At 40.2% G+C, this 14895-nt stretch overlaps 1 protein-coding gene across 1 annotated transcript in view; it reads left to right on the top strand.

Annotated features, from left to right (window-relative positions):
* The window catches only part of HCFC2 (host cell factor C2), a 46571-nt gene that overhangs the window by 13961 nt on the left and 17715 nt on the right, over window positions 1–14895 (top strand). Inside the window, exons 6-10 of the mRNA XM_079775848.1 lie at window positions 1247–1353; window positions 1458–1646; window positions 8920–9087; window positions 9622–9674; window positions 14481–14658. Coding sequence (XP_079631974.1) covers window positions 1247–1353; window positions 1458–1646; window positions 8920–9087; window positions 9622–9674; window positions 14481–14658 — 695 coding nt within the window. The remainder of the gene's footprint in view (window positions 1–1246; window positions 1354–1457; window positions 1647–8919; window positions 9088–9621; window positions 9675–14480; window positions 14659–14895) is intronic.

The raw sequence follows: 14895 nt of genomic DNA, 5'->3' as shown, positions 1-14895 counted from the left end.
GCCCTGAGAGACCGGGGGTGGGGCAGAACGCCTGCGTCCCGCCCCCCCATCACTTGGCGCCTGTGTATGCAAATTAACCACCATCTTTGTTGGGTTAATTTGCATATCACTCCTGATTGGCTGGTGGCGTAGCGGAGGTACAGTCAATTTACATGTTTGTCTATTATTAGGTAAGATTGATTGATGCTTGTATGTGCCCTGACCAGGGATCAAACTTGCAATCCTGGTACATCTAGACAATGCTCTAACCAACTGAGCTACCCAGCTAGGACTCATTAGTTCTTTTTAAAAAATAGCCATTTTTTAAAACAGCAGAGCTCTTTTATAAAATGCAGCTTTTCATTGGAACTCTAATACATAAGAGATTAAAAATAGAGCTTCTCTGGCCATGACATGACATACCTGGATTTCATGCTTAGAACTTTGAAAAAAAAAAATAGAGCTTCTCTGGTTAGCTTGAGGTCACATGGGACCCACGCTCTACTGGATGAGCCTTTCTCCTTCATTAGCCATTAGGCGTGTCTCAAGAACTGTGAGGGTCCTAAGAACATAGTTTAAAGTTTCTTATTTGAGTGATATCAGTGGCCAAACTAAAACTTAATCCTCTTTGGTTACTATATGCATACAATTCTAAATTTGACTTTGAATGTCATGGATCATTTGAGTATCTTTCTGACTAAGATACCCTTAGTATATTACATCAATATTGATTTTCAAATGTATAATAATTGAAATATTCCCCACTTTGAATGACTTGCCAGAGAGAAATAATTTTGATTTTTTATTGCTTCATAAAATTGTAAACTCTTGAAAGAAGACTACTTTATTCATTATCTTCTTTCCATTACCTTGGCATTGACAAGTGAGTGAATAGTTCTGTAGCTTGGTGTCAACAAATAAGACATTTAACCCTTTGCACTCGCTTGCTTTTTTCTCGATTCCTTTATTCTACTCGGGATTTAATTTTTTAAATACCCCAGATTTTACAAAGCGCAGCAGTAGAATAAAAAACTGGAGTTTCTTTTCATACAAACTTATTTATTTGGATTTTTTTATATTTCAAATTATTGATACATTCAAAGAGTATAAAAAGAGCTGCTACCGATGCTAACCGTGTCGAGTCACACTCGACATCCGAGTGCAAAAGGTTAAGTCTATTATTAGGATTTTAAATTGAAAAAATAAAATTAAAGCTTTAGGAAAAAATTTAACTACTTTATGTTCTTTTTGTTTGTTTGTTTTTTAGGATGTACATTTTTGGAGGATGGGTTCCACATAAGGGGGAAAATATTGAAGCTTCACCTCATGATTGTGAATGGAAATGTACAAGTTCATTTTCTTACCTAAATCTGGGTGAGTCTTTTAAGAGTTGCTAATTAAAATAAAATTTATTAACAAAAGAATTTTTGTTTTGTTTAAGAATAACAGGTTAGTTATGGATATTTCTATCTTTTTAGATACCGCAGAGTGGACCACCCTAGTATCAGATTCTCAGGAAGACAAAAAAAATTCAAGACCAAGACCAAGAGCTGGACACTGTGCTGTTGCAATTGGCACTCGATTGTATTTTTGGAGTGGAAGAGATGGCTACAAAAAAGCACTGAATAGTCAAGTTTGCTGCAAGGATCTTTGGTATCTTGATACTGGTAGGTAAGAATACTCAACAGATAAAAATTTTATTTTAGATAAATAAGTATTGGAATAATGTCCGTCTTTTGAGACATTATTCCACTGCTTATCTTTCCCATAATTAAAAATACATAGGAGATGGGTGGAGGGAGCAAAAAGGGGAGAAATGGGAGACATCTGCAGTACTACCAGCAATTAAAAAATACAAAATATGTATATATATATATATATAGAAGAGCCCTGGCCAGAGTGGCTCAGTTGGCTGGAGCACCATCACAAAATCTGAAGGTTGTGGGTTTGATTCCAGATCAGGGCACATACTTAGGTTGTGGGTTTGATTTCTGGTCGGGACATGTACAGAAGGCAACCAGTTGATGTTCTCTCTCACATCGATGTTTCTCTCTCTGTCTCTGTCTCTCTCTCCCTCAACCCCCTCTCCTTCTCCCTCCTTTCCTCTCTCTCTCTCTCAAATCAATAAGCATATCCTCGGAGGAGGATTTTAAAAATTCATGGAAGAAATAATATATGTAGATACTTCCCATTCTAGGAGAGTTTCTTAATTTCCCTCTTCTTGAGGGTAGACTGGATTTAGTGACTTCTTTCCAAAGAATAGAGTATGAAAGGGAAAAATAGAAGCTTTACAGTGGAGAAACCTGGCAAACAGCACCTTAATTGAGTAATCAAGGTTCATATCACTAGTGATAAGTCATGTTGATATCATTTGCCCCTGCCCCATATCATAAGAAGAAACTTCACCCTTGTGATATGCTTCCCAAAAATCCATTACTCCATTCTAACTATGAGAACATATCAGACAAACCCGAAGTGAGGGACATTCTAGATATTCTACAGACTGTGTGAACAGTACTGTTCAAATTTTCAAAATGATGGAAAACAAGGAAAGACTGAGAAATAGTCACAAATTGGAGGAGACTAAGGAGACATGAAAACTAAATGCAAGGTGATGCCCTTCATTGGATCCTGAAACAAAAAAGACAATTGAAAAACTGGTGAAATCTGAATAGTCTGTAGTCTAGTTAATAGTATTACTCCAATGTTAATTTCTTTTGATTTCTTAAAGAGAGGAAGGAGGAGATAGAGAGAAACATCAACTTGTTCCAGTTAGTTATGCATCAATTGGTTGATTCTTATATGTGCCATGACCAGGGATCGAACCCACAACCTTGGCAAATCAGGAAGATGCTCCAACCAACTGAACTACCTGGCCAGGGCCTCCAATGTTCATTTCTTAGTTTTAACAAATGTGTTAGCATTAAGGGGAAACAGGAAAGGATATATGGGAATTCTTTGCAATTTTTCTATAAATCTAAAATTATTCCAAAATAAAAATAATTTTTTAAAAAGTATTATAACACCAAAAATATTTTAAAGATGGAACTCACATCTATTTTTTTTCAATACATATTTATTTTTCAATAAATATTTATTGATTGACAACTGTGTACCAGAAATTGTTCCAAATGCTAAAAATACAGCAATGACCAAGACTGATAGTTTCCCTGCTTTCAAAGATCTCATATTCTAAGAGAGTATGAGGGCAGGGAGATGACGGGCAATAATCAAACAAATTAACAAAATAAGTTCAGTTCTGGTCAGTATGTGAAGACAGTTAAGAGAGAAAAAGTAAGATAGTGATTGGTGGTGGGTTTACTGGGAATGAAGGGAGGGGTGGCTACTTCAGAATGGGGAGTTAGAAAAGGATGAGATGGTATTTGGGATGTAATCCCAATGGTGAGAAGATGCCATCCATGTAAAAAGCTGGAGGAAAACTATAAGAGGAGTGAGTGAACAACAAGTGCAAGGGCCCTAAGATGGGAATACTTGGCATGTTTGGGAAGAGATTTGAGCTGAGGAAAAGTGGAGTGTGCAGGAATGGAGGTTAGAGCCGTGACCATAGGACAGATCATGTAGGGCCTCCAACACCATAGTAGAGTTTAAATTGTTTTTAAAGTACAATGATAAGGAGAGGCATGCCATGATCTATTGAACATTTTGGAACGTCATTGTAGTTGTGCCGTAAATAAATGATAGAGGTCAAAAGTGCACACATGGGAGATAGGTTAGGAGGCTTTTGCAGTAGTCAAGGAGGTCTTAGACGATAGTGGTGACTGTGGAGATGAGGATAAATGGATAAATTCAGGATATATTTTGGAGTTCTTGTTGATGGAACTGGCTGATGAATTGGCTGTGGTAGATGACAGAAAGGAGTGGAAGATGAAGTTTTTTGCATGAAAAATGTGGTGGCATTTCCATTTACTGAGATGGGGAAGACTGATGCGAAAACAAGCTTTGGGGAAAATTAAGTTCCATTTAGACTGTGCTGAGACCATGAAATAACAAGATCAAGTAGGCAGGTTAGTGAATAAAGAAGTCTGGAGGCCAATAGAAAAATCCGATCTGGAGATGTAATATGTGTTGTTATATGAGAAAAGCAGGTGATAAAACATACCTATGTTTTTTAAAGTGTATAAACGGAAAAATCTTGAAGGATTCACTGTGTACCACAATATTATCTACGGGGCTAGATCAGACATTTCTTAAAAGGTGTATTATCTATAATAGCATGTATTACTTTGGTAATGTAAAAACAGTTTAATTTTAAAATTAAGATAATGAAAAAATAATAAATGGAAAAAGTTAGAGACTATGAAAGAAGCACATGCTAACAAGTGAGAGAAAAATATAGAAAATCCAACATACTGATTCATATTTGAAATTGGGAATTATTAAGTGAAGTCCAAAGATAAGCTTCAGTCTCTGAGATTGGAAGAAAAATATGTGCATGTAAATTTTTCTCAGTAGCAGATATGTCACTTTAAGCAGAGTCTCTAAGGGATCTATGACTTTTATAACACTTATTTTTATTTACTTATTGATGGGAGAAAGAGAGAGGAAGGGCGAGAGAGAAAGAGACAGATAGACATCGACTTGTTCCACTTAATTATGCATTCATTGGTTGATTCTTTTTAAAAAATATTTTTTTTTTATTGATTTCAGAGAGGAAGGGAGAGGGAGAGAGAGAAAGAAACAGCAAAGATGACAGAGAATAATTGATTGGCTGCCTCCTGCACGCTTCCAACTGGGGATCGAGCCCGCAACCCAGGCATGTGCCCTTGACTGGAATTGAACCCGGGACCCTTCAGTTCACAGGCTGACACTCTATCCACTGAGCCAAACCAGCTAAGACCATCGGTTGATTCTTGTATGTGCCTTGACGGAGTGTCAAAGGTACAACCTCAGTGCATCAGGATGACACTATAATCAACTGAACTACCCAGCCAGGGCCTGGATCTGAGACTTTTAAAAAGCTAAAAGTCATTGGCTTTAAATAGCCATTTTTTCCATAAATCTTAACATAAAAGGCGTTAGACATGAATATTTATCTGAAAGTAATTATGGCCACTAATCATAAGGGCCATTTTGCTTTTCCTTTTGATAAGTTAGCATCAGTTTTGTGGGTGGTGTATGAGGGCCCTTCATCTTGCTTTTTTTCACTTTTAAACTTCGTGCACTTGGTAATATTTAAAAGAGTAATATAACTCTATAAGGTTTTTTATGAATAGTGGTCTTTTGCTCCCATTATCCTTGCTTCACAAGCATCTATTTTTAACTCTGTTAATTCTTCTTTGATATTTCCTTCCATATCTACATATAACATGAGTATACTGTTAGTTGGATTTTTTTCAGTTTAAGCACAATATGCTCACTTTCTGCTATGGAAGTTAAGGGTTTATCTTTCCCCACCATTCCCTACTTCCTATTCTCTCAGTATAAATACACTAAAATTTTGTTAGAGGAATATTCAGTGTTTATATAATGACTATGTAAACATTGTTCACAGGTGGGCCATATAGGATATGCTGAATACCTTCCTTGTCCTATTTTTAACTTGCCATGGATTAATAACTCACTTTTGTTTGTCTTAGATTTGTATGTTTTTTACCACTAATTCAATCCATACTCTGTTATTTGCTTAAATTTTCTCTCATCTCATTATGGTTAGATGCATCAGATGTTCTATCAAATTTCATCATCTTGAAGAGATTACTTCCGCTTCAATCTGGGTGATTGCCCTCCACAGATTGAGCACAGCTATCATCTTGGAGTCTCCCTTCAGCATCTTCCTGGGGATATGTTTTGCCTCTCACTTGTGCCGGATTCCCTGTTTCCTGGATCCTGTATTTTTCCCTATCTTAGTTTATGTCCTCATTTTTTGTGGAGCACATCCCAGGAAAAGGGTGCATAGGTGACAGTTTTATTTTGAGATCTTGCATTATTTGAAATTATGTTTAGTCTTCCTTCTGACTTAATTGACGGTTTGCATGGAAATATAATTCTACATTAGAAATCATTACCCTTAAGAATTTTGAAAACATTGTTATATTGTACTCAAGCTTCTAGTGTTTTTGTTGAGAAATCTGAACCACTTCTGATTTTTGGTCCTTTTAAATGTGTCCTTTTCCCTCACTCTTGATAACTTTTAGGATTTTTTCCTTCATCCCCAACTTGTTCTTTTTTTTTTAATTTCTTTATTGATTAAGGTGTCACATATTTGTCCTCATCCCCCCATTCCCATCCCACACCCCTCCCCATGGATGCCCCAACCCCCTGTTGAACTTAACCATTGGTTAGGCTCTTATGCATGCACACAAGACCTTTGGTTGATCTCTCCCTTCTCCCCTCACCCTCCCCTATCCTCCCTCTGAGGCCCGATAGTCCGATCGGTGCCTCCTTGTTTCTGGTTCTGTTCTTGTTCATCAGTCCATGTTGTTCATCATTTCCCCTAGATGAGCGAAATCATGTGTCACTAGAGATGTACTTATAAGAATTGAATGTGCGACGGGCAATAATAGTTATGCTGACAGGCAAAAAATCAGTCTGTAGTGAGTTTCTTTCTGGACCAACAGTTCTTTTGAGACCCAATATCAATGTCCACCAGTTCCTTATGAGTACATGTCGGCACTGACCCCTCAGCTCTGGATGGTGGACAAATGGTGATAATGCAGGTCCGACTCCCTCTGGTTTGGTCTCGGCCGGACCCAGGGGGGGCACGGCTTCACCCGGACCCAGGGGCCCACGGCCTCACCCGGACCCGGGGCCAGGCTCACCCGGCTCCAGGGGCCCACGGCCTCACCCGGACCCGGGACCCAGGCTCACCCGGATCCAGGGGCCCGCGGCCTCGCCCGGACCCGGGACCCAGGCTCACCCGGATCCAGGGGCCCGCGGCCTCGCCCGGACCCGGGACGCAGGCTCACCCGGATCCAGGGGCCCGCGGCCTCGCCCGGACCCGGGGCCCAGGCTCACCCGGATCCAGGGGCCCGCGGCCTCGCCCGGACCCGGGGCCCAGGCTCACCCGGATCCAGGGGCCCGCGGCCTCACCCGGACCCGGGGCCAGGCTCACCCGGACCCGGGGCCCAGGCTCACCCGGATCCAGGGGCCCGCGGCCTCGCCCGGACCCGGGGCCCAGGCTCACCCGGATCCAGGGGCCCGCGGCCTCGCCCGGACCCGGGGCCCAGGCTCACCCGGATCCAGGGGCCCGCGGCCTCGCCCGGACCCGGGGCCCAGGCTCACCCGGATCCAGGGGCCCGCGGCCTCGCCCGGACCCGGGGCCAGGCTCACCCGGACCCGGGGCCCAGGCTCACCCGGATCCAGGGGCCTGCGGCCTCGCCCGGACCCGGGGCTCAGGCTCACCCGGATCCAGGGGCCCGCGGCCTCGCCCGGACCCGGGGCCCAGGCTCACCCGGATCCAGGGGCCCGCGGCCTCGCCCAGACCCGGGGCCCAGGCTCACCCGGATCCAGGGGCCCGCGGCCTCGCCCGGACCCGGGGCCCAGGCTCACCCGGATCCAGGGGCCCGCGGCCTCGCCCGGACCCGGGGCCCAGGCTCACCCGGATCCAGGGGCCCGCGGCCTCGCCCGGACCCGGGGCCCAGGCTCACCCGGATCCAGGGGCCCGCGGCCTCGCCCGGACCCGGGCCCAACTTGTTCTTAATTTTCATGATGATGTGCCTGTTGTGTGCCTGTTTTTAATTCATTGTGTTGAGTACTCAGTGGACTCTTACTGGAATTTCATGGTCTTCAGTTCTGGGAATTTTCTTGATTTATTTCATTGATTTGCACCCTATTGTTTTCTCTCTTCTCTCTTCATGTAACTTCTGTTATATGCATGGTTTACCTCCTGTAACCATGCTTTTGTTCAGGTGTGGGTTGCTGTACTTTGAGTAACATAAATAAATTTGATTGTTAATAGGATCATGGAGGAATATACATGGGAATAAAGGATCTAGGCTTAATTATCCTCTAAATTAGGCCCATCAAATTTTTTCTGTAATGGCTCAGGTAGTAAATATTTTAGGTTTTGCAAGCCATATGGTCTCTGTTAATAACTACTTAACTCTGTTGTTGTACCATGAAAGCAGTCATAGAGAGTACTTAAAAAAATGAGTATACCTTCAATAAAACTTCATTTACAAAACATTCACATGAGCTATAGTTTGTTGACTGCTACTCTAAAAGATACAAAGAGATATTAGATGTGCTCTGTAGGAGTTAAATTATCATTTATAGATTTCAGTTCACTAGAAGAATTAATTGTCTTATATAACTGTGCAAAGATGTGATATACTACCTCTGGAATTGTGAGTTCTGTGGTTTGGCAGGTAAACTAAAAGAGGAAAAGGATATCGTAGAAATAATCTCAGGTCCTTTTTTCAAGTTCTAAGAGTCTGTAATTTTTATTTGTTTTGGAAATGTTGGTAATATTTTATAACACAGTAATTACCTGTTTTGGATAGTACAAGTTTTGATAAAAGGGTATTAACTTCAAAGAGGTTATGTTTTTCCTAAATATCATATCCAAATCACCTAGCATTAATAGTATTTCTAACATGTATACTGTTGCCTAAAAATTGACTCATAAAATTAAAAACTTAGAGTAGGTAAAATTATGTAGCTATTACTATGTAATACTTCCCCTCACTTCTAGGATTAAACATTTTTTTTTCTGAATCTGATTCAAATAGGTTGGAACTACATTGTTTTTAGATTTATTTATATAAAGGATTAAATAAAAAAATAAATAGGAACAGAACCCCAAACTGTTTTCATTTGACCTTCCATAGCTGTGTTTATTTGAGTAAATTTTTCCCCTCTTGGTAAACAGATGAAATATTCATTGCTGACATTTTCAGAGCTCCAGGTCTACACAAACTTTATAGGCAAACTCTTGATACATTTGAAACGTATAATATCAATATCAATATTGTTCTTTAGAGAAACCACCAGCGCCATCACAAGTACAACTGATCAAAGCCACTACCAACTCTTTTCATGTCAAATGGGATGAAGTGCCTACAGTTGAGGGCTATCTTTTGCAGTTGAATACTGACTTGCCATATCAAGCTGCATCATCAGATTCTTCAGCAGCACCAAATATGCAAGGTAAATTGCATACTTAACATAAATTGTCACACTTATAACATGTATGCTTTTTTTTTTAAGATAATAAAGAAAAGCCTATGAATAGGCCTGGTGTAAGAAATCTTATATGATGTTTCCTGTCTGGTAAATCAAATACGTTGTGTTTCAACTTTGTAACTTGACTGTTTTACAATTACAGTGTAATAGAACTCAGATATGTAGGGTAGCCTGTTTCTTCTGCAGTTCATTTTGATGGACTGTCTTAATTTGACAAGCTACTTAACTCTAGGAGATGATTTTAATTAGCTTTCATAAATATTTTGGCTCCCCCCCTCAAATATTTTTAACTAACAGGTACTTGGAAATAAAAGCAAATTTAATTTTACATGTTTCTCAAGAAAGGATTTTAGTCAATTATTAAGAAAGCAGATAAACTTTGATAAAGATAACTACTTTTTAACCTTTAACATGTAACTCTTGAAAATTTTTTGATTGTAATATATTTTATTGAAGCTAATTTAGATCATATCAGTCTGAACTTTCTTATTCTTGCAGGAGTCAGGATGGACCCTCACAGACAGGACAGTAATAGCATCATTCCTAACAGTGTAAGTTTAATTTAGGATGGTAAATGAATGTGTATGGTTATAGTCCCATGTTTTAATATTGTTAGCATATTACCTTAGGACAGGAGTTCTCAATCCTGGCTGTACATCAGAATCACCTGTGAGATTAAAAAACAAACACATAGAGTCCCAAGCCTTTCCCCAGATCTAGTAGTAGCAGAATCTTTAGGATGATGTTCAGGTAGCTGTGTTTTTAAAGAAAGGTCCATAGATCATGGTGACAGTAGCCTGAATTAAAAACCCCTGACCTCATTACACATGGCATCAGAGGCTAATCCATTATTTATAACTAGTGGCCCAGTGCATGAAATTCATGCACAGTAAAAGGGACTTAATTAGAGGAACTATTTTAACCCTTTGCACTCGCTTGCTTTTTTCATCGAGCTGCTATGCTAACCATGTTGAGTCACACTCGACATCTGAGTGCAAAAGGTTAATATTGGTATTTGCCCTTTCTCTATAATAGAAGTGTCAGAGATGAAAGAAAATTAGTAAAATGTATATGAAAATCTTCCTCCTGTCAGAGTCTGCAGTTGCGCCACAGGACCCAGAGTCAAGTCCCCACCCACCCGCATGTGCCTCAAAATTGCGCGAGACCCAGACCCGGCCGGCCCCACCCTCATTGGGCGAGATCCAGACCCAGCCGGCCCCACCCCCGTCAAGCCCCGCTGGGTGGGGGGCCCAGCCTCAGGATCCCTGGCACACACTGGGTGGGGGGCGTGGCCTGAGGTCCCCCATCAAGCCCTGCTGGGTGGGAGGCGTGGCCTGAGGTCCCCTGGCCTAGCACCAGGGTAGAGGATGTGGCCTGAGGTCCCCCGTCAAGCCCTGCCAGGCGGGGAGCGCAGCCTGAGGTCCTCAGTCAAGCCCCGCTGGGCAGGGGGCGCAGCCTCAGGTCCCTGCTGATTGCTCATTACGGGAACCCTGCCTCTGCTGTGGGCACAGCCATCTTGTGTTACGGGAACCCCACCTTCACTGCGGGTGCCATCTTTGTGATGGCATGAGGGCTAATTTGCATATTACCTCTTTATTATATAGGATTTTGCCATTTCTAAATATGATACCCACTTTAAATTTCTAAAGGTGTACTTTCAAAATATATATGAAATATATTTAACAATGTATTTTGTTTCCCAAAGAATATGAGTTGCTAAGTTGAGCACCGGTGTGTGTGAGGTTATCTCTTGTTTATGAAGTGCTTCACAGTAGGTTTTTGTAGAGATTAATGAATAAGCTTACTAGGATTTACACTGCTTTTATCTGGCAAACTGTGCTCTACATTCACAGTACATTCTTTTCAAGGGAAATGGTGTAGATATAGGCTCAGGTGTTCTGAACATGGCAGAGGACCTGTAGTAAACAGAAAAGACTTATTATGCCAAAAAGGGGATATAACAAAGCCCATACAGTTATTTCTGAGTAGCCCATATTAATAGATTCACACAAACACACACAAAGTAGTCCCCCCTTTTCTGTGGGGAGGTACATTTCAAGACCCCCAGTGGATGCCTGAAGCTGTGGATAGTACCAAACACTATATATTGTTTTTTCCTATACATACATACCTATGATACAGTTTAATTTATAAAATAAGCACAATAAGAGATTAACAATAATAGTTAATAATAAAATAGAACAATTGTAACCATAGACTGTAATAAAGGTTATACGAATGTGATCGCTTGTTTCAGGAGATCCCTTGCTAAAGTCTTCATATGGGCTAAGTTCTTTCTGCACAACATGTTGGGACCCGTTTTCTGTTCATTCTTTCACCCACAAATTTAATGTCTTCTCCATCATAATTAAGCACTTACCATGTACTGTGGCTGTAACTTTCTCAGTTTTAGGTGTGGTAGCAAAACTAGCACAAATTTCTTTTTCCTTCACAATTTCACAGATAGAAGGTTTGTTCTTATCATAGATCTTAGCAACCTCAGCATATGATTTTTTAAAATTTCCTTGTTGAGAACTTCCACCTTTTCACTTAAAGAAAACACTTTATAGCTTCTCTTTGGCATATCTAAATTGCCAACATCACAACTCTTGCACTTTGGGGCCATTGTTAATTAAAATAAGAGTTATTTGAAGGCAAGCTCTGCAATATCACAACAGTCCATCTGATAACCAAGATGGTTATTAAGCGACCAGTGGGTAGGTAGTGTATACAGCATGGCTACACTGGACAAAGGGTGGATTCTCATCCAGGCAGGATGGAGTGGGACAGCGGGAGATTTCACCATGCTACTCAGAATAGCATTCAGTGTAGAACGTATGAATTATTTATTAGTTGTTTATTTCTGGAATTTTCCATTTAATATTTTTGGCCCATGGTTGGTTGACAGGTAACTGAAATCGCAAAAAGCGAAACTATGTCTAAGGGGTGCTATACACAAATATGTTATATATTGAGTATATATTTTATATATATACTAAAGGCCCAATGCACGAAATTCATGCAAGAGTAGGCCTTCCTTCCCCTGGCTGCCGGCACCAGCTTCTGTCTGGCACCCAGGACCCGGGCTTCCCTTGTAGCCCGGCTTCATCGGGAAGGTCATCTGGAAGGACATCCAGTCTAATTAGCATATTACACTTTTATTATTATAGATTCTTAAAAATTTAGATAGTACTATAAGGTTTATAATGAGGTATAATAGTTTCCTACTCTGTCCCTCTTTTGATTATGCCTCTCTAGAGACAAAAATTTCTTTATGATTATATGAGGTGGGTTTTTGGAGGAATCTCCTGAAATGTGTTTAATCTGCTATGTTTAACCAAAAATCTTCAGGGCTTATTTTTTCTCATTTTAAACAATTCTAGTTAGACTAGATAGGTACCTGATTTTTAAGCAAAGAGTATATTAGAGACATTATAACATGGAGACTTTGGAGTGACATACACCTTGGTTCAAATTCTATCTCTGTTATTACTGACTACCTGACTGTGGGTAGGTTACTTTTGCTCTCTGAATCTCATTTTTTTCATGAATAATAGGGGTCATATTATTCAACTTACAGAATTCCTGTCACATAGTATAATGCTTCCTAATTGTTGTGGCTATCATTATTTATTAACAGTAGCACCATCACTATCAATTAGAAAAGTATAGGGCCGTGGTCAGCAAACTGCGGCTCGTGAGCCACATGCGGCTCTTTGGCCCCTTGAGTGTGGCTCTTCCACAAAATACCACGGCCTGGGTGAGTCTATTTTGAAGAAGTGGCGTTAGAAGAAGTTTAAGTTTAAAAAATTTGGCTCTCAAAAGAAATTTCAATCTTTTGTACTGTTGATATTTGGCTCTGTTGACTAATGAGTTTGCCGACCACTGGTATAGGGCATGTTAAGTCTTCTTAGAGCCATGAGAAATTATAGTTGACAATATAGTTATATTTGACAGAAAAGTAACAAAAAACAGGTAACTAAAAAGGAGTAGGAATATTGGAGTATCAGAATGAAATCAGATCATTTTTATGGTTCATTAGACCTCTAAGTATCCTATATAATAAAACACTAATATGCAAATCGACCGAACGGTGGAATGACGGTCGCTATGATGCACACTGGCCACCAGGAGGCAGGAGCTCAGTGCAGGCAGACATCCCCCAAGGGGTCTCGGATTGTGAGAGAGCGTAGGACTGCAAGAGGATGCAGGCTGGGCTAAGGGACCCCCCCACCCCCCAGTGCACAAATGTCATGCACTGGGCCTCTAGTAATAACCATAACAATGAGGGAATTTGTGGTCTTGGCCCTGGTGCCATTTGTTGCACCCTGAGGGGTCCTGAAAGAGCGAAGTTACTAGTCTATATAATAAAAGCCTTAAGTGACCGTTATGGTAGAATGACCAGAATGACCGGTCGTTATGAAGCGCACTGACCACCAGGGGGCACACGCTCAACACAGGAGCTGCCCCCTGGTGGTCAGTGCGCTCCCATAAGGGGTGTGCTGCTCAGCCAGAAGCCGGGCTCACAGCTGGCGAGCGCAGTGGCAGGAGCCTCTCCCGCCTCCGTGGCAGCGAGCCGAGCAGTAAGGAGCAGTGAGCAGGCGGGCGGTAAGGAGCGCGAGGGGTCCTGGACTGCGAGAAGGTGCAGGCCAGGCTGAGGGGACCCCCCCCACCCGCAGTGCACGAATTTCTTGCACTGGGCCTCTAGTTGTAATATAATAACTGATATTCACATTAATGACTTGAAATAGAAAAAAGTTTAAATGTGTTCTTTATAGTATGTTTACTAAGAAAAATAAAATATAATTAGGATGATTCCTATCTAAAATGTTTAATGGTAAAGTATATTGATATGTCTGTGTATTAAATCTTGATATCTATATGGAAAGTTCAGTTATACAGAATAATTATTTTGCTTGAAGAGTCCATGTAACTGAGATTTACTTTTAGGAGTCATCAGATCTGTAATATACATGTCTGATCCTTGTTAAGAAAATTTAACCAGAATGTTAGACTCAGTAGCTGTGGTGCTATCTCCTATGTTACATACATATTTACTTAAATACTAACTACAAGTTATAAAGATGTAGATTTTCCCCTCTCAAAATATACCCTCCCTTTTCCCTTTAGAACAAGCCATTTGAGAATGGAAATTAAGTAAAAAGAAATTGTTTTCTTAAACTATTATAAATTTTAAAAATAATTCTTACAAATTAAGAATATAATTTAAACTATTTCATATTTTGGTTAACTTATTTTCAAAATCATTAAGTTGTAAATTATTTTGCTTGTTTTTTACATGTATTTCTATGCAATTGAGCATTGCTTGCTACAATAAACTATTTTATTTCTTGTAGATCAGTGATACAATGAACAGTGCAAAAACTGAACATACAGCTATGAAAGGAACTTCAGTGAAAAACAAACCAGATCTCAAATCATCGACTGATTCTAATGCTGTTTTACATTCACCTTTGGCAACTAATGCTTCTAATCATAATAGTTGTATGGTGGATATGCTAAGGAAAAATGAAGGTATAAAGATAGTGTTTTAAGTAAAGCTAAAGCTTTTTATAATAATGGTAGGAAATTTTTGAGTGTTTGAAAAAGTAAATGTTACATGGTTTTGATCCATTTTCAAAATAATAATATACCAAACAAATTGACTAGAGTGATGTGTGATGTCAATTACAGTTACTAAATTGAATAGTAATGAATAATTATGAGCAATGGACTTTAAATAACAATAAAAAATATATTTAAAAATGAAAA

The sequence above is a fragment of the Cnephaeus nilssonii genome (assembly GCF_951640355.1).
Source record: "Cnephaeus nilssonii genome assembly, chromosome: 6".
Classification (NCBI taxonomy): domain Eukaryota; kingdom Metazoa; phylum Chordata; class Mammalia; order Chiroptera; family Vespertilionidae; genus Cnephaeus; species Cnephaeus nilssonii.
The sequence above is the reverse complement of the archived record's forward strand: the minus strand, read 5'-3'. Positions and strand labels throughout refer to the sequence as shown.